The 23,838-nt window shown below is 39.7% G+C and overlaps 1 protein-coding gene across 2 annotated transcripts in view; it reads right to left on the bottom strand.

The window, feature by feature from the left end:
* Positions 1-2,539: 2,539 nt before the first annotated feature.
* TRANK1 (tetratricopeptide repeat and ankyrin repeat containing 1) overlaps positions 2,540-23,838 on the bottom strand; it is a 58,841-nt gene continuing 37,542 nt past the window's right edge. For both annotated transcript variants that reach the window (XM_063129983.1, XM_063129991.1), the window contains 10 exons: positions 23,498-23,635; positions 20,744-20,887; positions 19,752-19,908; positions 16,715-16,803; positions 13,473-13,576; positions 12,166-12,298; positions 10,347-10,492; positions 5,306-8,316; positions 4,412-4,513; positions 2,540-3,610 (listed from right to left, as the gene is read on the bottom strand). In XM_063129983.1, the coding sequence (XP_062986053.1) occupies positions 3,498-3,610; positions 4,412-4,513; positions 5,306-8,316; positions 10,347-10,492; positions 12,166-12,298; positions 13,473-13,576; positions 16,715-16,803; positions 19,752-19,908; positions 20,744-20,887; positions 23,498-23,635 (4,137 nt within the window). In that variant the 3' untranslated portion in view covers positions 2,540-3,497. The remainder of the gene's footprint in view (positions 3,611-4,411; positions 4,514-5,305; positions 8,317-10,346; positions 10,493-12,165; positions 12,299-13,472; positions 13,577-16,714; positions 16,804-19,751; positions 19,909-20,743; positions 20,888-23,497; positions 23,636-23,838) is intronic.

Raw genomic sequence — 23,838 nt, 5'->3', positions numbered from 1 at the left:
AGCTGCAGCTAGTGCAGAATACAGCAGCTAGGGGGCTAATTGGGACACCTAGCTATGCATATATACAACTTGTGGTAAAAGCACTGCCCAGGCTGCCTATTAGCTACTGAGCCATGTAAAATTTTGTTATTGTCATATAAGGCCCTAAACAACTTCAGACCAGGATACATAGCAGATTGCCTTCCTTTATACAAATCCAGGCAACCTTTAAGATCAGCAGAGGAGGCCTTTCTAATGGAATGTCATCACAAAGTACCTAGGCAGTGGGCCTCCCTCATGTAGTTTGGGAGGCAGAAAATATGACATCTTTTAAACGCCTCCTGAAAACACTTTTGTTCACCCAAGCTTTCCCTGAGTTACTAAATTTATTGTGCTTCTCCATTTTACTGCTCCTTGATTTTTTGATTTTTTTTACTGAAGTTGGGAATGTTTTCATGCCTTTTTAATGTTTTTTAATATTGTAAACCACTGAGAAATTTTATAATATTCCATGATATATAAATGCCACAAATAAACAGAAATCACAGATTTAATTGATAAAAAAACCTCCCAAATTTCTAGTCCTTAAGTTTGTAAATGCAGCATATAGGCAAATCTCCGGAGTTGATGCCTTCAATTCACTCTGCAGCTCACTGCACCTCCCCATGACCAGTAAAGACAGAATGCCTCAAAATAGCAAATATATGCGGCTGCACGTCATTTGAATTATTTATACCAGTTACAGAAATCAGCTTTACTTTGCTTGTAGAAAGTTTGTTTTTTAAGCTCAGAGTTCATGCAGACTTGGGCTTAACATGAGTTTACAAGACTCTTGACATAATCATAAAATTTAATCTGTGCATCCAGGGCTGGTTTTCTTAACATGTTTCTTTTCCCGCAATTCTAGGCTGCAATCCTAGGGACACCTACATGGGAGTAAGACTTACTTCTGCATAGGACTGGGCATCAAAGTCCCTATTTCATTGCCTCTGAAAGGATCCTGTAAACTCCATAAAGGAGTTACTGAAAAATTTTCAGAATCTCCATAAAGGAGATTCTGAAAAAGAATCAAATAGTATTCTTCCTTCCCTTATGGTTAAGCCTTTAATTCATCCTTTTCGTTCCCTAATATGCTATAAGCACACACACCCTTGGACAAGAAACAACAAAAGACCAATCAGATGACATAATGAATTCCACATATACTTTCATCTCTATCTGCTAGCAAACGAGATTTGTTTTATTCCTTGAGGATAAGATGGCTGGTAAAAGCATGAGACGCAAAGATGATTTTGTGCCCTCCTCCACACATACACGCCCCCACTTCCAAAGTGCCTGGTTTTAATCTCAGTGTATTTGCTGCAGTGTTGTATCTGTGGGTGAGAACAAACAGCTTCTTAGTAGTTCACTTTAAGTGGTGCTGTGTAAAAATATATCTGAAAACCCGCCTGGCTTTCAACGCATTCACTGAATGCATGTCTACCTTGGTGCTTTTCAAGCTGTGTTTGGGAAAGCCTGTGAGGTTCCTTGGAAGTAAGCTGATCATGGATTGCTCAATGAGAAGATGGCTAAAAGGAAACAAGCTTTCCTGAAAGGCAGTGAATGCTGACCTCTGCTGATCTCTTGGAATGCTTAAATCAGAAAAGGGAGTGTTGAGGTGTATCCCAGGCCACAGTTTGGAAAAACTTTGCCTGAAAAGATTAAGGGGAGACACGATAGCTATCTTTGCATATCTGAAGGACTGTCACACAACAACCAGGTTCACACAACACAACAGCACACCGTGGCTTAATTTAAGTGTGCAGGCTGTTGTATTATTCTGGGTGCCCATGGCTGCTATTTTTGCATGGTGCCTATGTGCACCTGGGCTGGGTTTGCATGACATGACAAGTCACAGCAAGCCAAAATGGTGCCTGTGAGTTCCCAGCATGATGTGACAGACTCCACCGGTAAATTATGCCACAGTGGGCTGCCGTGTTGTGAGAACCAAGTCAACGTGTTCTGTTGTTTTAGAGAGTGGGATCAGAACTAATAGGCTGAAATTGAAAGGAAGCAGACTTCTGCTAAGCATTAGGAGAGACTTCCCAATGGTAAAAGCTGCTCGATAGTGGAGCAGACAGCCTCGGAAGATGGTGGGCTCTCCTTTGCTGGAGGTATTTAACCAGAGATTTGATGGCCATCTGGTAAGGATGTTATAGTTGCAGATTCCTCCACGGAATAGAGTGTTGGACTAAAGGACCTCCAAGATCCCTTGTAACAGTGAAATCTTTTGATTAAGACAAAAAAAGAGCCCTGATAGATCAGACCAAAGGCCTCTCTAGTCCAGCATTTTCTTCCCATAATGGTCAACCAGTTGTCTGTGGGGAACCCACAAGCAAGACATGAGCACAATAGCACCTTTCCAGTTGTGTTCCCCAGCAACTGCTATTCAAAAGCATACTGCCTTTGATACTGAAAATAATAAAAAGCCACCATGACTACTACCCGTTGACAGCTTATTTTCTATGAATTTGTCTAAGCTCCTTTTAAAGCCAGTTATTGAAAAAGAAACAAAGTACAGTTTATAACATCAACATTGGTTTTATTTTATTTTAAAAATAATGCAATGCCACAATCTATTTTTGGAATCTGAAATGTATAAAAATTTGCCACTTAAAAATGTATATAAACAATGACACTTTGAAGAAACATTATAATTTTGACTTATGTAAAGAACAATTAATATCAAAACAAATTAGAAAAATAAACACAATCATTGACTCCATTCGGTTTCTGAGAGACTCGGGGGAAAGGACTAGGCATGGGTGTCACATATCCACAGTGGCATTTTACTTGCTTAAGCGATCATTTAACATCTTGAAATATTACAGTTTTATGAAACTTGAAAATCCCACTTCTTGCCGTGGGTGTTTCTAGTCCAGCTGGTAGTTTTTTGTTTACTTAAAAAGTGGAGAATTTAAAGTAAAGAAGGTGAAAAATAAAGGAGAGGATGAGTCTATCTCCCCTCCCATTTACTTTTGCATTGGTTTTTAAAGGTGGAACTACACATTTGATGGAGACAGAGGTCTACAAACCTGGACCTCTGTCAAACATCTGTAAAGTAGTAGAGAGAGGGTGTAATCTGAGAAGAACAAATGGAGGGGCTGTTTCCCTCACAATGCAGCAAATGCAGCAAGAAAAAAAGAGCCAAGCATCCCTTTCCTACCAAATGATGCTCCCTTCCAGTTGCTTTAACATTTCCAGCAGAGACTTGGGACTTTCTGGCAAATGGGCTGTTCTGGACTGTTTCACTGCTGACGAGCTGATTATATCCAAAATTCAGTTTCTCCACACACTTTTAAAATCAACCCCTCATGACTATAAGCTGTCCTTCTATCCAAATTCCTGTGGGAGAAAAATCTTTGCTGGTACACTTCACAATTTCTGTGTGTGCGTATTTTTAGACTTCAAGAGTAAGGTTTTTACAATGTAAATAAAATACAGCTGAAATCAAAGATTAAATCCCAGCACTTTAACGTTTATTTTCTTTTCTTTTTCCCCTTCTTTCTTGACTGCTTTTTGTGGTGCAGTTCCTCAAAGGTTACTTCTTCACCTTTTACTTCATTGTCCAAGTCTTTGTCATGGTCAAACTCTAGTTTAAAAAAAAAAAAAGGAAGGAGAAGAAACTGTTCAAGCTGATAAGAGATCAACACAACTATGTGCCAAGTCCACAGCAGGGCTGCTTACTAACTAGACTCATCTTGGTGATAGGGATTGTTTTGGAGTCACAAAGCCCTGTTTTTGGCATTGTTATTTGCAATTGTAAAAGAATGGTTAGTTTAGATTTACATCATGCCGACCATCTTTTTCAACATCAGTAATCAGTATGCCAAAATGGGAAGAAAAGAAGCTTGTGCTCATTATATCACTTCAGTCAGGAACAAGGTCTCCATGCAGATGCAACTTTAAACTTGTCAGGAAGGTTTCTGAGTCTTTACACAAATATAGTGTCTGTCTTAACTCTTCACAGTGCCTAAGATAGCCTTCCTCAACAACTGGTGCTCTCCAGATGTTTTGGACTATGACTCCTAGCATTCTTAACCATTGGCCATACTGACTGGGGCTGGTGGGAGTTGGAAGTCCAAAACATTTGGAGGGCACCAGATTGAGGAAGGGTAGCCTAAGGAATATGCAGCTGCCAGATCTCTTGATTGACTTCTCCTTAGGTCCATTAAGTCTCCATCCCAAAAGAAGCTCTAGAGGGAGAGGCGGGTAAGAAATTATTATTATTATTTGCAAGATTCATGCTAAGTAACTAATGAACTTGACACACAGTACATCACTGTTCCTGGAAAGCCACAGTACAATTAACCTCTAAATAATAAAGGTTTCCATTTTAACAGATGTAACATTATACAATGAGTTGTTCTACATGGATCTATGAAAAATATACCTTCCTCCTTTAGTAAGTAGGACTCTGTTTTCTCCAGCCAGTTTATAGCATTGTCTAAATAAGAATTCAAATTGCTAGCCAACTTGCACAAGGTTTCTTCAGCTAGAATAGAATACAAATTGATGCAACAAGTTAGAACTACAGTGGTAAGGTGTGATAATATATTTAGCACTTATGGAAATAGTTTTAGTAGGATGTTAAAACAATGAATATTCATAGGGCCTGTGGGGCGGAATCACTGAATTAGTTTCAAAAGGAAAATCAGCATATATAGACACGATGGTTGGTTGCTTACATATGTAAAAACACACACCTGGAAAACCTAGTTCACACAAGCAAACAACCCATTCTTACCCACACATCTGCTTCCACTTTCTGAAACAACCCAGAAATTTCCTGCTCTTGGGTTGTTGTTGTGTCCTTTGAAAATGACACTCTGGCTTTTTGAGGATTAAAGAACCTATAGTGTTAACCCATTGTTTGTTATTGGGTTAAAACTCTAGGTTGTTTAATCCTGAACAAGCCAGTATGCTGTTTAGAAATCATAACAACCTAGGAACAGGACATTTCTGTTTTGTTTCAGAAAACAGAAGTGACGAACGCACAGAAGGCAGCACACTCACTACTGCGTGGCCAAAATTAATAGAGTTAAATAGCCCGTAATGAGTTGTTACAAGAAAACCGGGCTGTAGGCACTGGATCTAAAACCTGATCCAAGCATTGTTATAGGAGTGGGCTGCTGTTGAAAATCACATCATGTAGCTGCCAGAACATTTAGATTCCCTATATCAATTTGATGAATCCCACATTTAATTCCCTGGATTTCTTAGTTGCAAAGAAAAAAGTTCTATGACTGTTGAAATAAAAGACATAGAAACAATCAAAATGGCCTACCATCTGCCCATGCTTTTCTCTTGTAGATGTCCTCCACTGTGTCAGAAATCTTCTTAATAGCATCTTGAATTTTTCTTTCCTCTATATTAGACTGCTCGTTGGATGCCAAATGACCTTTGATACTGGTATTCTCTACAATCCTTTCCACCACATTCATCCCCTTATGTATTAATGGTTCCACCTTGGTTTTGAAAAACTCAACATATTTCTGGTAAGAGGCATGCTTATTTTTATGTTCATCCAGGTTGACATGACTTTCAAAAGTTTGACCAGCAACAAAGATTTCACCCTCTTCCCAGTCAGTCTCTGTTGGCGTTGCCATTTCTGTGGTTTCTTTCTCAGAGTGTTCTGTCCGAGGACTGAAGTTTGCAGGATTTTGAAGAAATTTGACTCCACAGAGGTCACACTGTGTCTGGTCAATATCTGCTCTTTTAAAGACTCCCAACGCCATTTCCGAAGACTCTGGTTTTGAACACGAAATACTTTTCCATCTAACACAACAGCGGACAAACAGGAAAAGGCACCGCAATTTCCGCTTGGCAGAAGCTTTTTGTTGTTGCTTCTGCTGCCGTATTGAGGCTATGTTGGCTAATGGATCTTCTCTCTCTTCAACATAGATCATTTTTTCCAGGTCCGTTTCTGGCTCTTCAAAATAGTCTGCTTGGCTGAGGAATGCAAATCTGTCCAAGTCAGCAACTCTGTAATAGATCCCTCTGATACCTTTGTTATCCTCATGCCTTGAACTCCATGATCCTTTAGGATCCCACCTCCAACAACAGTCAGCTAAAAACTCTTCATCTCGGCAAAACAGTAGCTCCTTGAGGCCTTCAACTACTTCTTTAACATCAGAGGTCTCGCTCATCAAATCCACGATCTTAAGCAACCTTTCAGGCACTTTGGAAGGGCACCCCTTTTTCATTTCCATAAGGCTTTCCTTGAGGGTAGGAAAATGCTCAGCTAAGATAACTTTATATTTCCAATTAAGCACCTGATCAGCATTTATTAACATCACTAAGCAAAGCACCACAGTACGCTCAGCTTCCCCTGACATGATGTAATCAGGGTCACCAAAAGCATCCAGGAGTACATTGAATTTTTCATATTTACACAGAACGTCAGCTAAATACTTCAAATGAAACTTAAATTCCTGTATGGCTCGCTTTGTGTCTTCTGGCTTATACTCTTGTATAATTAAACAGACCTCTCTGTGTCGGTCTCCCCTTGTAAATAAAAAATCCCAGTAGTGGAGGAGAGCAATGTAACTCTTGGGAAGACACAGGGTCATGTTTTTGCACAGGCGCATGAGGACAGCACAGCCCAGGATAAACTGAAACTCCAGCAAAGTCACTGTGTTTCCTATGCTTGGAATCAGAGGGTCGATGCATTTCTTCACCAAGACGTTCATGAAACGGTAAAACAGCCATTTACACTGCTCAACGTTTCTGTGAACGTAGAGCTGGTCCATGGAATCCTGCATGAGTCGAATGAAACACAAGTGGGTGCTTTCAGCATTTCCTGCGTATTTGTCGGGCATCAACATGCCATATCTGCCCTCTACACCTTTGAGTCTCCCTCTCCCCCTTTCTTCTACCATCTTCAGTTCTCTATTATATTCATCTTCTTCTCTGCAAAGGAACCGCTCCAACTCTTCAGGATAACAAGACGTTAAGGCAAAGACTTGCATCGTCTTCAGCCACAAATCAGTAGATTCTCTTCTGTTTTGGGCAGTCTCGTTTTTAAACTCAGATCTGATGTATTCCCTCAGCACTGTCCTGCTAGGATTAGATATTCTAAAACCACAGGTATGAAGATTCAAGGTGTATTTGCATGCGCCTGAGTTTTCGGACACCATTCTCAGATGAAAATGTTTAGGAAAGATGACATTTATAAGAGATTTGCACAGTGCATACTTATCAACTGTCAACAATTCATCAATAGCATTGGGCTCATGAAGCATTTCTTTTGGGAACAATTGCTTGGCTTCTAACAGTAGCCCATTTATTGCAGCCAGGTGCATTTTACACTGAAATACAGATTTTATCTCATGGAATGCCAAGACTCTATGGAAGTCTTCACAGGCTTCATCCTCACATTTCAAGCCTACAATGAACTTCATACAGATATTGGGGAAGTTCAGTTCAAGCAAACGGTGAGCAACGGCAGTCAGTCTGTTCAATAAATGCTTATTCAGTGCAATTTTCACTTCTTCCAGGCTGACAATGAACGGATCACTTGTTTTCTTCTCTCTTGGGTGAAAATTTTCAGGCAGAAACTCTAGAACGCATCCAGCCTCATTCTGGGAAACCTGGCAAAGTTTCCCATCTACCGGCACAATTCCAAAGTATTCAAAACACGACTTCACCATTTCTCTCTCAGCATTAGTGCCTGCTTTTTTGAAAGCTTTGACCAGTTTCAGAAGCACCTCAATGCCATGGGATGCTAATTTCAAGATGACCTCACTTTCCTCATCACATTGAATTGCTTCAAACAGAGCTTCCACAGCACCAGCATAGTGATTCACATGAAAAAACATATGGAAGGCCTTTGTCAACGTATGGAAGTCTTTCTCTAGAATACCCATGAAATAGGTTGCCTCTGCACTACCAGACTTTTGCTTTTGTTGCTCACACAATTCTAAGGCTTCTTCCAAGATGTCCCTTAAGTTCTCCAGCTTATGACAGCCTGCCACACTAAGGCGGGCGGCAGCAAGCAAACATGATGCCCGGAAGTCCATTTGGTTAGTGAGCTTTGCTGCTTCCAACACAAAGCCGTGCTGTTTCATCAGCTTTGCAGCTTCTTCACTTCTGCCCTCCCTTTTCAATAGGTCAGCTGCTTCAGAAAAGTGTTTGTGCGTTTTCAAGAACACAAGCTGGTCTTCAATGTCGAGGTGAGAGAGCACCTCCATCATTTCGCTGATCCTGTTTGCACGCAAATACTTTGCGGCAGCTTCCAAATAGAACTGGTTGGCTGTGTATGAAAGCTGTCTGTCTTTCGGTAGTATTTTCTCATATCTGAAACAGAGAGAGAGAGAGAGAGAGAGAGATTCATAAATGTTAATAGTGAAATGGAAGTAGACACATGATTCAACATCTAGTAAGACATGAAGCATGCTAAACACGGCTGCCAAATTCCAGTACAAGGAAGAAAAGAAAAAAGTGAGGGTCTCCATAATTTTACATAGAAAAATCCACAATTCTTAATGAAAGTTATTCCAATATGTAAGTAACTTTAAAACATTAATATTTCAATGAAGAATGAGACCACAAGGTACATCAGAAGTTCTGCTTTACATTATTTAGTAATATAATATAAAATCAAGGGAAAATATAATGGCATTTTTTCACTTGCTAGAATATACAATGGCTGCATTTGCACATCAGGCTAAACTAAGGATGAGAATTCGGCTCATGGGACAAATCCAGGCTACAGTGGTTTTGTCCTGAGCTTTTCTCCTTCTCCCAGTGCTAGGACAGGAAACCTGCTGTTATCTCTGATGATTGAAAAGACAAGACCAGGGATTCCACCATAACAGAAAGGCAGCCTCTCTCTACCATTGAGAGAAGAAATCTTACTGTTACCTCCAATCACTGAATGGAGATAACAGGTGGGCATTCCTCTTACAGTGCTAGAGAAAGGCTGCCTATCTCTGCTGCTGAGAGAGACTGTCCTTTCTCCCCGCACAGAGCCAGGAGCAATCACACTGTGCCTTTCTCTGCACGTAGAAAGGCCCCCTCCTATGACTTCAGGAAAGAAGGGCACTTTTGGAAAGGTGTCAAGAAGCAATTCAGCACTAGAGTTGGAACAGTTTCTCACTGATGCTAAACAATGATATGTATAAGTAGGAACAACCTGCAGTGAGCCTTGAACTCATGTGCTCCCCTGACACCTGAACCACCAGGGGGGGGGAATTCAGAAGCTTTTCCCCCTCTTTTAGTTAAAAACAAATCGTTGTTTTGTTTAGTTAACCATTAACTACGTTCAGTTTCAAACAAGGCAACATTAAACCACAGGCTATTGAAACGAACCACAATTAATGTTGATCCCAACTCTGTGTCTAGACAACATACAAGCTTTGGTCAACTGAAATGGTCAGTTGAAAAAGCTTCCAAACCCAGTGTTGGTCAACTGAAAAAGCTTCCTTTGGCCATGTGGGAAAAGAGGAAAACACATGTAGCCCTGAAAGGAGGCTAGGCTTATTCACATCATAGTAAATCATGGTTCAACGTGATGTACAAATGCAGCCCATGAATTCAAGACTTTCACTATGACAGTAATCTGGGAACTCCAGTACAAGTGCCGGAAATTCCCTATTAGTTTTTCTTCTGCATTCATTTCAAAACAAGGGAACCAATTTATTAATCAGCACTCTCCATTGAGATTCTTGTGAATGCAAATATTTACATTATGTAACTGGGCACATAATCTGTAACATTTGATATTAAAAATTCAAGAGAGTCCAATCTCATGAATAAAGATATAAACACAATGCTGCACAACATTTAAACCCCTTCCTCCAATCACTATTAATTTTGAATCCATAAATTAATTTACTTTTTCCACATCTTAGTAATTATCTGTGGAAATAAGTATTGCAAATTTCATCTTTCAAACACACACACACACACACGATTGCATGAGTAATATATTTTTTTAAAGTTGAGTCAATGAACTTTAGCTTTTTATGATCTTCTACACGGAAAGAATAGAAGATAACATTATGTGCCCAAGACATATAATTTGCATGCATGATTTTGCCATGCTGAATTAAAAACAAAAGCTACTTGACATTTTTTTTAAAAAAAAATTAGCACTTGTACTTTTCTATTAAGTCTATGTTTATACATTGCCGAAAGTGCTTTAAAAATGACTCCTGAAGCACAACATTAGCTTTTCCCCTTCAAGTTATTTAAAGATGCTATGTAGCAGCATGCATTTCAGCCCAACGACTTCAAGTCTGCAAAATCTTTTTTAGAAAGCAGAAATGTAAAAAGAGGGGGAGAGAGACACTATTGTTTATGAAACATGCTTTTAAAATACAGACCGTTTAACAGACTTTGCTGCTTCTTCATATCGCTCCTCATGGCAACACATTTTAAGTGCAAGATCAAACTCCTGGATCTGTTCAAAACACCTGGATGCATCCTTGTAGCACTGGCCTCTCTTATAGAAATATGCAGCCTCTTTCACCTGCATGATGATACATTATGAATGTCTACATTGAACCCATAATTACTGGCAACAGAAAATGAGTGGGCACTCTGCAATTCTAGCAAACAGAGCTGGATCACACATGAATGTTAATCTCTTGTGGACTGCAAAATGAAGCGATAAACGAAGAAAGCTATTGGGTAGTATAGAAATGTAATAAATAAATAACGTTGCATATGTGAATGGGCTATCACAAATTTAAACATCACAAATCACCCAGGCTTAGCTCAAGTAATACATAGTCAGCTGAATCAAGTCACACATTCAACTGCAAGTCATCATGTGTACCATAATCAATGTAAAGGAAATCAAGTGATATATATCCATGTGTGAATCAGCCAATTTGTTAGAATTATTTCTGAGGAAATTATTCCCACTAAAATAAATGTCTTATAGTAGAGTTTGTATATGTCTATATTGTTGTACACACAACAGCACGAAGACTGGGTTGCAACATTTCAAACCTCTCAGATATTCAGCACATCAGAGGTGTAATGGATCCAGGATTCACAGGGATGCAGGGCTGACCATTTTTGACTAACAGGGATGCTGACATCATTTGCCACCCCTCCCCTCAGACTTCCCAGTTCCCTCTGAGTTTAGCTGCAAATCCTCACAGCTGGGGGGGGGGGGGGAGAATGAATTTCCCCAGCAAGGAGTTTAGCTGCAAATCCTCACAAGCATTCCTTATTATAATAGAAAGCATTTTGGTCCTGAATGGGCAATTAAGTCCCCTTAAATTTACAAAAGGCCTGCTCCTGGTGCAGATGAAAACTGCTAGAACTGGTTTATTGATATCATCATCATCTACATTTGTATACCGCCCCATAGCCAAGGCTCTCTGGGTGGTTTACATAGGATAAAAACACTTAAAACAATATTCAAAAATTTAAAATCACAAAACATACAATTTAAAACCACAAAAACAAACCCAGGCTAATTACATATTGCTAAATGCCTTGGAGAAGAGAAAAGTCTTGACCTGGCTCCAAAAAGATAACAATGTTGGCGCCAGGCGGGCCTCGTCAGGGAGATTGTTCCACAATTGCGGGGCCACCACAGAAAAAGCCCTCTCTCTTGTTGCCGTCCTCCGAGCTTCCCTCGGAGTAGGCCCCCAGAGGAGGACCTTGGATGTTTACCACAGTGTACGGGTAGGTTCAACACAGCAGCCTGGATTTTTGGATTCTCCTTGGGGGTATGGCTACGGAGACTGTCATGATGAGAGCCTGCACTTCAAAATCTACCACTACATCACTGCAGCACACACTCCGTCCACCTCCCCAGGGCTGCCTGTTATTAAATCTCACCCAGTTATGTGTAAGGCTTCATGGCCCTCTCTCCACAACACACAAATGCTACTGGGGCATAACGTACATACTGAGCTGGTTGTGGTATCTGGCTACTGAAATGAAGAAATACAGCTACAAGGTACAGGCCAAGATAGCCTTCCTCACTCACTTTCCACTTCCATCAATTGCTATAATAGAACACGGGGCTTGACTTTGGTAAATAACCCAGCAAAGAGATTACTGCTGAACCTATGTACTCTCCCATACGTCAAATGTTGAAGAGCTCAAACAATACCATGTCTGGGCAATAGGATTCCCTCCTTTCATTTTTAAAATAGAAGCAGGAGGACAGGCCATAGTTACCTTTCCTAATTTTTCACAAAGCTGTGCACAAAGCTGGTACTCTTTGGCATGAAATAGGCATTTGAGAGCCAAATTTGGTTCATCACACTCAAGGTAGGTTTTAGCCAGATCCATATATTCCATTTGCTTCTCTCTGCCAAGAAAATACATCAATGATATACCAACATGATAATACTTTCTTAAAAAATAGACAGCAACTGACCAAATGTATTTTACTCTATCAGCTCTCATAAAACATTAATTAGTTAAAATAAAAACTGACACCAATAGTTCCTATTCTTAGAGACAAAAAATAAATTAAATAATGATTTACGGTACAATCTTATACAAGCTAAGCGTGTATAGGACTGCAGCATTAATTGCTTAAAAACCAACTTATATCTTCTGCTTAAATCAATTTATACACAGTGGCCACAATCCAGCTAATATCAATCATGACTACCCTACTGAAAGCAAAATGACACGACAAATTGTTCCACTGGCTTCAAAGAAGGCTTGCTGTACAGTCCTATGGTATTTACTTAGAAGAAACTCCAACTATGCTCAGTAAGGCTTCCTCCCTGGTATCTGTGCACAGGATTGCAGCCTTCATCACAACTAACACAAGTTCTTCTCTTGTTTGATCTTCTTTTTGAGCTCTCAAATAAGCAGGGAAGAGGAGAAGAACAGACCCTCACAATAATTTCCTTCTACCAAACTGTAAAGTACTTGGTAGAGTAAGAAGAACCACAGCTGCCTACCCCAATTGGTGCCCTTCATGTTTTGGACTTCAATTCCCAACAGCCACAGGCAATCTTGGCAATGGTTAGGAATGCTGGGAGTTGTAGTCCAAAAAAAAATCTGGAAGGCACTAGGTTGGGGAGGACTGAGCTTCGGAAATGATTAAAAACTGGAGCTCAGATCTCAGTTAAGCCACAATTCATTTCCTTAAAAAAATTCACTGTAACAAGCTGGAAATCCAATCTGGCAGTCTGCTGAGCACGAGAAGGGAAGAGCAAAAGCCTGTACTGTATCCTATCTGCCAGATCAGCCACTAAAGAGTGAGGTAGCTGGCATGATCCAGTACACCGTTTCTTTGTAATGGCCTACTATGTCTGTGTATTTTCTCTATTATAAGGAAACACTTAGGTTATCAGGACCTACCACCTGTCCCGTTCCTCCACCCCACATTTATATTAGCAGCAGGGAACCTGCGGCCCTTGTACAGGCTAGAGAGGATGGGAGGCAAAGTCCTACTGGAAAAGGTTCCCCAACCCTGCTTTACAGAAGACCTACCAGACAGATTAAAATTCCTAAAAAGCACTTACTTGGGGCTGATCTTCTTTGATTGAACCTTAAGCACGGCATCATGTGTCAAGGCCAGTTTTTCCTTTTCAATTGCTCCTCCCTTTTGATAGCATTTTGCAGCCACCTGAAATAAGGAGAATCATGTTTACATACAATACGAAAGTATGAAATTAATATAGAGGAGAGGTGATATAACTACTAGAATAATGTATTGCAAAGTAGGCAGAGTTATGAACTTTTTTTTTTTTAATTGCCATCTCCTGCTTCTGCGCCTTTAACAATAACTTAATTTGCACTCATCTTTAGGTGAAAATGCTTATCTCATGAAAGTGGTGCTGCTGGATCAGGTAGAACAAGGGTGCAAAACCTCAGGCCTTGGGGCCAAGTCCAGCCTTCCAAGGTGCCCCAGAGGGCCCAGGACCCTTTTCCTTGAACACTAATCGTATGGTGGTTTCCTGGCGCTGCTGGATCAGGTAGAACAAGGGTGCAAAACCTCAGGCCTTGGGGCCAAGTTGAAGCCAGATTCCAGCTGGACATCAGGAAAAACTTCCTGACTGTTAGAGCAGTGCGACAATGGAATCAGTTCCCTAGGGAGGTTGTGGGCTCTCCCACACTAGAGGCCTTCAAGAGGCAGCTGGACAAGCATCTGTCAGGGATGCTTTAGGGTGGATTCCTGCATTGAGCAGGGGGTTGGACTCGATGGCCTTGTAGGCCCCTTCCAACTCTGCTATTCTATGATTCTATGATTCTAAGTCCAGCCTTCCAAGGTGCCCCAGAGGGCCCAGGACCCTTTTCCTTGAACACTAATCATATGGTGGTTTCCTGGCTTTTGTGCAGTCCCCCCTTCACATTCTAAAAGGTTGAAATGCCATTTTCTAAGGCTGAGTTGTTGGCAGCAAGAGCTTTGAGAGAAAATATGCTGGCATTTTGGCCCCTCCCCCTTTCACCTTTAGCCACGCCCACCACTGGAATGCAGCCCCTGAGAGCTTCCCTGAAACCGAATTCAGCCCTTGGGCTGACGTTAAGTATCCTACTTCACACAGTAACCAACCCAGATGCTGCTAGGAAGCCTACAAGCAGGGCATAAAGGTGACTGCCTTCCTTCGCTACTGGACCCCCAACAACTGACAGTGAATATGGAGGTTCCATCTGGAGATGAACAGCCACTGATATACTTATCCCCCATAAATTTGTATGATATCATTTTAATGCCATTTAAGTCAGTGGCTATCACCGGATCTCATGGGAGTGAATGCCATGTTAATTATGCATTTATGAAGAAGTACGTTCTTTTGTCGGTCTTAATACATTGCCAATCAATTTTGTAAGGTAACCCTCCCCTTGAGTCTAGTAACAAGGGAAGGGGAGAGTCCCTTCTAGTCACCTTCTCCACAAAATGCATAATTAGAGCAAATCACTTAATGCCCATCCCCTTTCACTGCCTTTCCCCCTAAACTAAAAATGTCCCACTTCAATTGCAGTCATTTTGGTCGCCATGCTATAAATCACTTGTTGATTTCTGCCAATCAAAAGCACATTTTGCTGGACAGTTGGCAATCCTAAGCCTTGAGAAGTGTTGAGTTTGAAATGCAGCCACTGGATAGCCTTGGATAAATCATAGCATTACACAAATTATTTTTATACCAAAATAATTCAGTGTTAAGTTCTCATATATATATTTTAAAAAGTATTAGTTAAGTGAACAACTCAAGTCTAAACTTGAACATACCGTTACGGCTGCATGCAAAGAAATATGAGCTGGATCCAAAGAATTGCAAGTGGAAGGAAAAATAGCCGCTAGCCCCATTCCACAAACTATAGAAAAGTAGACACTATAATATCCTCGTGCACTTGTGCAAGAGGTTGCGCAAGTAGAACAATATCCTTGAATTTAGTTTCATTTTTCCTTTGCAACACTCTAGCGTGAGGCAGAACACAGTCTTTCCATGCATAGGATGATGCCATCCGCACGCAGGAAAGCACCTTTGGATCCAACCCTAAATGCACATGCTGTCCACCCAGGTGCATCAGTCTTGTAGAGAAAAGTAGTACACTAAATCTTTCAGTTTTGCAAAAAAATGTAATCAACAACAAAATGGGTCCATTCGAATTGTTTGGTTAATTAAACCACTGGGTTAAAACACACACAAAAGTAAGGAATCCAGACTTAACAACTTTTAGACACTTCTCAGATTGGAACATTCAGAACATAGCTGGCACAGAGTATCAGAGACAAACTGTGCTATTCCAAAATGTGAGATTTGTTCCACTGTCACTGATCTACTCACTGAATACATTTCATTGAGTGACACTGTACCAATAACAAAAATTAAGCTTCTTTTCCACTGCAAAAAGAAAGAAAAACAATTTTAAGTACTTAAGTATTTTAAGCAACAGGAGAGCTTGTGTACACATGCACCCTTGACTACAGATGTCGTGACTAAGAGCAGTACATTTTGCTGTGGCCAATCCATGAAGTGGCTTTTTAAAAAAGTACTCACGAAGTAGGAGAAAGACGATAAAAAACTACAGCTGCAGGGATCGCACTGATACACCCATGTCTTAAACAGCAATCTCTGCAACCTACCTGCAAACTCTGGCTTCAAATCCAAATTAAGATGGGAACCGTGATCAAAGTAGGTAGCTCCAGAACCTTTAACCGTAGTTAAGGTCAGCAGCGGAAGAATTTGATCCAGAGAGAGGAGGGAATTTAAGAGGAAGTATGATATCCTCTGACTCTTACACTTTCTCTTAATCATGGGAGGTGAGCTGGCATAACGTTGCATTATTTTGATATTTTTGAACTTCACTAAAAATGTTGGTCCCCAAAGTAGTTATGAAAAAGCAACACCTAAAAGGGGTCCAGGATCATTGCGCCTTACTTATTTAGATAAAATTAAATAGTCTGCCTAGAAACACTTTTAAGGAAATGTTTTATGATCCAAACTTACAGCTGACGAGAGATTAAAACTTTTATTATGGCAAAGCTAATGGGCAATATCCAATTCCGCAACTCTGGTAGTGCAAATGACGCAGCGCTAGCATGAACTGCCCCTAACGCAATGGCAGTAACATCTGCTGGCATGCCGAATTTCCCCGGGAAATTCAGTGCCAACAAATACTACCGGCGTTGCTTTAGAGATAGTTTCTGCTAGCATAAAATCATTTCTGTTACCAGAGTTGCAGCACTGCATACTGCGCCCCTACTGTTTCGCCTCATCCCCACTCCCCAAATTTTTTTTAGGCAAGTCTGTGAATTTACCTTCCAACACTGGTGTTTAGCATAATATTCTCCCTGTGCGACCCATTCTTCTGGAGTTGATGTTTTAACAAACATACTATCATCGAAGTCTAGAAAGAAAAGTAAGCATGCAAGAATTTGTTCATTTATCAGACAAATGGGTTAGCTTGTGATTTTTTTTTATTAATGACACTTTATTTCACTTATTTATGTGTTAATTTCTATACTGCCCAATAGTTAGAGCTCTCTAAAAACAAGTATTAATTACTGAAAAGCATATATTAATTATGCTATCTAAAATTCTTGTGACCACATTTCCACTCAATTAGGCTCTAAAAACATCTTCCAAACCAGTTATCCAGCAGCCTGGCTACCTAAGCAAAGACAACATAAGCCTCAGACTTGGATGGCAGGTTCAAGATCATCTCAGATACTTCCCTTGCAATTTATTTTTCAGTGTCTGATAAGACAATAATGGAGATACACACATTTGTTTTTGAGAATCTCTTTTCCATGAATGTATTCATAAGGGTATTACATCACAAGCCAATGCAGGACTCTGTTGAATCCCTCCTTGTAAATACAACATCCAAAGTTCCGACTGATCTCAACCTGGGCCTTAGCCAGACGGGGCTTTATCCTGGGGCGAACCCTGGAATCGTCCCTGTGCGTCCACATGACACACGGGATCCCGGGATCAGGGAGGGATGATCCCTCCCTTGCCCCGGGATCTCACCCTAAACTTTGGGCCCAGTTTTTCCGCGGTCCTGGGCTGAGCGCAAGACCACGGAACATGTGGTCCGTTGCCACGATTTGACCCAGCTCCACGCGAGGCCAGATCCTTTCTCTTGTTTCAATTCCCCCTCCCAGCTTTTCCCCATATTACTTAGGGGATCCATACATTCTTCCCCAGCATTCGTTCAAAGGGGGAGAATTCAGTGGAATCCTGGGGAATTTCACAAAAAGTGCAGAAAAAGTAGGGCAATTTTTTGTCCCAATCAAAGGGGTGGGTGGGTGGAGGGAGCGGGAATTTAAATTTTTTTTAAAAAAAACCCTTACCTTTAGTGCAAGAGCGTTCGTGAGCTCCTTCCTCTTTAAGAATTAAAAAAATGGCGGTTGTGACGCCTTCTCCTTCTGAGGTCGTCGCACCACACATGTAAACAGAGGAGGGATCTCGCGATAATCACATCGCAGGATCTTCCCTCCTCCATCGTGGGATAAAAGGTAGGTCTAGCTAAGGCCCCAGTCAAATCCTCGCCCTAAATGAATTTGCCAGTACATAAATCTGTTCCTGGGCAAGGTGTGAATATCAGCCCTTTGAACTTTATTTATTTATTTATTACATTTTTATACCACCCAATAGCCGAAAGCTCTCTGGGCGGTTCAAAAATTAAAACCATGAAGAGCATAAAAACAACCAACAAATTTAAAACACAAATACAATATAAAAAGCATATGAATAAAACCACACAGCAAAAATTAAATTTAAGTTAAATTAGGTGTTAAAATACTGAGAAAATAAAAAGGTCTTCAAGTACAATACAAAGCACTATTAATTCTTCTATCTATTATTCCAGCTTGTGATACAATATCCAAACATGCTCTACAGAGCCACAGGAAGCACAAATGAGGAACTGAAACTTTCCTATTTGTTATTATTAAATTATTATTTAAATGTATGCACTGCTTCCTACTGCAAAAAACAGTCTCAAAGCAACTTACACACACAGATACAGAAATCTATAATTAATATAACAGGAAAACAAAATCAATATAAACCATAATCAACACAATAACACATGTAAAATAAACACCATAAAATAATATTTTAAAAATCTTACATGAATCATCATATTCAAACTATTGTTTTTACTTTCGTTGACTTTGGTCTCCATAAGCACACCTCTCCTCTTGTACAAACATGTATATAAGGGAGGCCTGTGTGAAATCAGCCTTCAGTGCAATACAGTGTGCAGCACTGACAACCCAACAGCATTTAGAAGGCTGCTAAAACCCTGTAGTTGTGATATAGGCTTACAAAAGTATTCCAAAGGATGGCATCAGAGTGTAAGTTAGGGATCAGTAACTGGCAACAGAAATGACAAGCTAGAAGGAAAAAGAGCAGCATGAAAGGGATGGCAGTGGTCTAAACAGGACTTGTTAAAAAGCCTTTTTGAGGGGTGGGAAATGGGACCCTGCCTCCCAAAGTCCCACTCCTTTCTCAAAAAAGCTCTGGCAAAGCCAACTGGTATCCCCCTCCTCCTCCCTCCTAATCCCATTTCCTTTTGTGTCATGTCTTTTAGATTGTAAGCCTGTGGGCAGGGATAGTCAAGAAATATTTTTGTAAGCTGCTGTGAGAGCCTTTTTTGGCTGAATGGCGGGATAAAAATGCTTAAATAAATAAACAAACTGCCAGATAATGAATGAGAGTCTAGCTCGGATGCTGCTGAAAATGGTTAAAATCTTTAATAATCTTTAAAATCTTTCATATGCAAAATGCTCAATGTTTCGGATTTATTGTAATCCTTCCTCAGGAGCTACAATTAATGAAATTTATACAGTTTAAAATATATTTGAACAAATAAACAGACATGGAACATATCACCTTTATCAACCCAAACTTTTAAACAGAGGTTTGTTGCTTTTATAATCAAGATTATATGCCAACCAGGGATGTAAATACTCCTTTTATTCCCTGCATATTTGAACTGCCTTGATGGTTTCCTAATAGGTTTAAATCTCACTAATGACGCAGTTAGTCTTGGGTTGGTTTCATGGCTTCCCTGCAGGTATACTGATAACAAGAAACCAGAGATGTATTTGACACAGATCCTTTTAAGCTCATTAGACTAGCCCTAACCTAGCAAAGTCATAGGAATTTCCTTACATGAAGTCAATGAAAAAACTGAAGTGACTCTTAAGATTTCTCTTAAGAAACTCTTAAGTATAAGTTGTCTAAGCTTATGCCTTACATAGTATATGCAAAAATCAAAGAACGGTTCAGGGCCTGACTGACTAGTGTACAAAGTTTTACAAAAAGATTGTATGTAGGCCTTACCTTTATTCTCATCTGTTTTGACAACCTGAACAAGTTCTTGCTTGGTGAAATACTGAAATGCAGGTGCACGTCTGTCGCTGTTTTCATCAAAGATCCACAAATTGACCCTGGCTCTTGTGATAGCAGTATATAATTGCTTTAGCTCTCCATTAAGCATCTAGGAAGAGAATAAGGGTGTGTGATATGTGAGAGAGACTATTATAAAAATGAAATACTTCAGCTGAATACATTTACATTCACATTTCATAGAATGCTTGATTTCTATCAGAACACATAAATAAAAGAAACACTATTAAAATTGAACCTATCATGTTATTTATTAGCTAGTTGAATTAAGCCTTTGGATTAATTTGCTCATTATACCATTTGAATTCTCTGTTTGTTTATACAATTATTTCCCTGAAGGCTGAGACAATGGAACAGTGTTTGGTGGACACATTCAAGTCATCATTCTATGTTTGAAGTTCAAAAACTATCATGACCCCACAGCCATTTCAAGTCAGACAAGAAAGATGAGCAACACACTATAATGACCTCACTCTCTTGGGCACTGAAATTTGGCACAGAAACTTAGCATGTATATTTGTAACACAATTTGCAATGTAAGGCTCAAACATCAGCTCACCCTTTGCACCCATTTTTAAGGAACTGTAGGAAAGATACAAAATAGTGTATTATAATATATCAAGTGAATATTTGGATTTAACTATTTAGAGATTTCCAGATGCCCTCTACACTCAATATCCTCTCCAAGGTTCTTGTCCTCCATTCACAGGTCAATCCTACCAAGAGTTATTTAGATGCATCCCAAACTCTTCGGTTTCCAGTATTTGCACTCACTAGCCAGCTCAAGTCACAACAAGCCAACTCAAGAATAGCCCCCTTGCACTCTAACCCACAAGCTGATCTGGATACAAAAGAGGCATAATTAGAAAAAAAATGGGTTACATAGGAGCATGATAATAATTTCTGATGTTTTATCTGGTCATCACCTTGTACATTTCTTGGTTCAGAACAGGAAGCTTTCCTTGAGGATCAACTTCTTTCTCCAAGGGTATTTCAATGATCAATTTGTTTTCTTCCGGTAAAAAAGATAGGGGTGTAAAAGAAGAAATTATTTTCCATTCTTTGTAAGCCTGAAAATGTATGAAAAAACATACAGAAAGTTATACACAGGCAGCACTATTTCAAATAGATAGCTGGTACCATGTTTTCAACTGTATTAGCATTTGGGATAAATTAATATTAGAAAACTTAATTGGATAAAACATTTTGCCAGGGCCTGGCTTTCACACTGCAGTAGGCCTTGTAATTTATAGCTAAGATTTAATTAGACGTAAGTCTGGAAAGGTCTGGGCCTATTTCAGCCTGTGGAATGTCAGAAACTGTGTGAGCTTATCTCCGTCAGTGTTCTCAGAACAGAGCCAGAGGGAGTCACCCCGCAACCCATCTACCTGCTGTTTCGACCTTGGCAAAGAAGCTCTCCATGAGAACACCGACAGAGATAAACTCACACAGATTCTGACATTCCACAGGCTGAAAGAAGCCTCAACCCTGGTTCTCAAGATTCCCTGTGTCGTCTAAGGAAAAGATAACTGGGGGTGGGAGACAGGAAAAAAGAACACTCATCCCCCCCCCTCCCGCCAGTCAAAGTTCTTTGGGCACTAATGCCATCAGCTAAAATGGTGCTCAATATCAGGAAACATCCTCCATATTTTTGAGTAGTTCCAAAAGTTTTGAACGGCGCCGAAACGGATGGAAATTCTTCATAGATAAAATGAAAGATATGAAACAGGGCAGGGGTAAGCAACATGCTATCCTCTAAATATTTTGGACTGCAACTCCCATAATCCCTAAGCACTGGCCATTCTGTTTGGAGCTTATGAGAGTTGTAGTCCAAAACATATGGAGGGCACCGGGTTGCTCACCCCTGTAGTAGGAGATAAAGCAGAGGGAATGGAATACATTTATTAATTATTGGAATACTTATTAATAAAAATCGCCATGGGAATGGCATGTTTTGTTATTTAACAATATATTGTATATATGTACACTTATTATCTTTTTCTTAAAAGAAAACAACAAAAGAATGACCATCTAGACCAACCCACAGCTGTAAAACAGAGCCGGTCACCTCCCAACTATGTTCCTCTGCAAGTGGGCCAAAAACAGGCTAAGTGCGCTACAGAAAAGTCTGTATGGAACAAATAGCTCCCAAGCTCTCAAGCCAGCCAGCCAGCCAGCAAGGCTGCACACTGTAGGGAAAAGCTAAGAAACCCCCAGTCTCTTTGCAGTGTGGCCTAGGTGGGGTTTTTTTAATTATTTAATACTTCAACATACATCAATACAATAAAAACAATACTACATAATACATAAATTATTAGATAACATTTGATAACATATATTCTAGCTTATTCTATTAACATAATCATACTTAACATAAAAGTGCACCCCCCACCACGGGATCTTATTCCTGTTTCCAAAATCTCATTGCTTCTTCTGGAGGTGCTTTCCCACTCCCCTTAGTAATACAAATTCTAGGAACTGTTTCCATATTCTCTCAAAATCATTTGTTTTTATCATTCCTCGTCTAACTTTTATATTACATGTTAATTTGTCATTAATAGCAATATCCCATATTTCTTTATACCAATCTTCTATATGATAATCCCCTTGAACCTTCCAGTTCCTAGATATCATTAACCTTGCTGCTGTCAACAAATTCGTTATCAATTCTTTTGTCTCTTTACTACAATTTTATTTTCCATATAATGTTAACAGTGCCACTATAGGTGTCTCTTCAATCTCCATTACCAAAATTTCTTATCTCATTAAACATCATTTTCCAAAATTTTTGTACAAATTCGCATTCCCACCACATATGTAAATACGTTCCTTTTTTTTTTGACAACCTGTACAGCAATTTGCTGAATTCAACTTATTTATTTTATTTAATCTCACCGAGGTTAGATACCACCTCCATATAATCTTATAATAATTTTCTTTTATCCTCACAGACATACTTCTCAACACTCTTTGTTTCCATATTGCTTCCCAGCTCTGTTGCCCTATTTGTTCCTTCAAGTCAGTTTCCCAAACCATCTTGCCAGTACTTTCTGTCTCCCCCTTTTCAACTAATATTCTATATATTTCACTCGTTAACCCTTTTATTAATTTATTTTCCCCTTTCTCAACTTCCTTTTTTAAGATCAGCTCCTCAAATTTCATAGTCGCTCTACACTCTCCATTATCCTTTATCCATTTCTTCGTCCATTGTTCTAATTGGAAATAATTTAACCACGTTAAGTTTCTCTCTTTTAATCTCTCAATTAATTCTTCTCGAGTTCTCATCTTTTCTAGCCAATCTTTTACTTCATTACTTTCGTCTCTATTAAACTTTTCCCCAACTTATCTTTTAAGTTTCCTGGAAAATTCTGCATCATTATCACTGGTGAAATTGGGGAAATACTCAGAAATAAATCAGTGTGGCCTAGGTGTAAAAGTTCTATCTCAATTTCAAATGAGACCAACCGCATATGTGTAAGTGGAACTCATGTGCCAAGTGTTCCCAAAACCAAATACTTAGGGTCACATCTCCACATTACCCTGAGACCCCTCATTCTAGAGAGTCACCTGGCTTTATTCTAAATACTGAGGTGTGTTGATATGGCAAAACTCTTTCAATACAAGCAAGCACATGTGATAAAAATCAAACTAGCATTAGCAAGTGACAGAAACATACATACCTCTGAATCGGTGAAAAAGTTGTAAAGGAGCACATCATCAAATTCCAAGCCTTTTGCTTCATAAATTGTTAACACAAGAGCCAAACTAAGTTCCTCAGGAATCTTTTCTTTTGCCATTTCATTTGCTACTAGTATCACCTACAACAAAATGGAAAATCCTCCATCACCAACACTAGCAATTAGTAATCATCTCTGAGATGCATCTGGTGCTTTCACAGTATACGTTTTGTCAGCAAGTCAAGAAGTACGTCTTTAGCCAGGCCTATATATATTTGTTAAATGCATATCCCATCTTTCCTCCAAGGAGCCCAAGGTGGTGCACATGATCCTCCTTTCCATTT

This window comes from Elgaria multicarinata, chromosome 1, assembly GCF_023053635.1.
Source record: "Elgaria multicarinata webbii isolate HBS135686 ecotype San Diego chromosome 1, rElgMul1.1.pri, whole genome shotgun sequence".
In the NCBI taxonomy this organism is placed as follows: domain Eukaryota; kingdom Metazoa; phylum Chordata; class Lepidosauria; order Squamata; family Anguidae; genus Elgaria; species Elgaria multicarinata.
The sequence above is the reverse complement of the archived record's forward strand: the minus strand, read 5'-3'. Positions and strand labels throughout refer to the sequence as shown.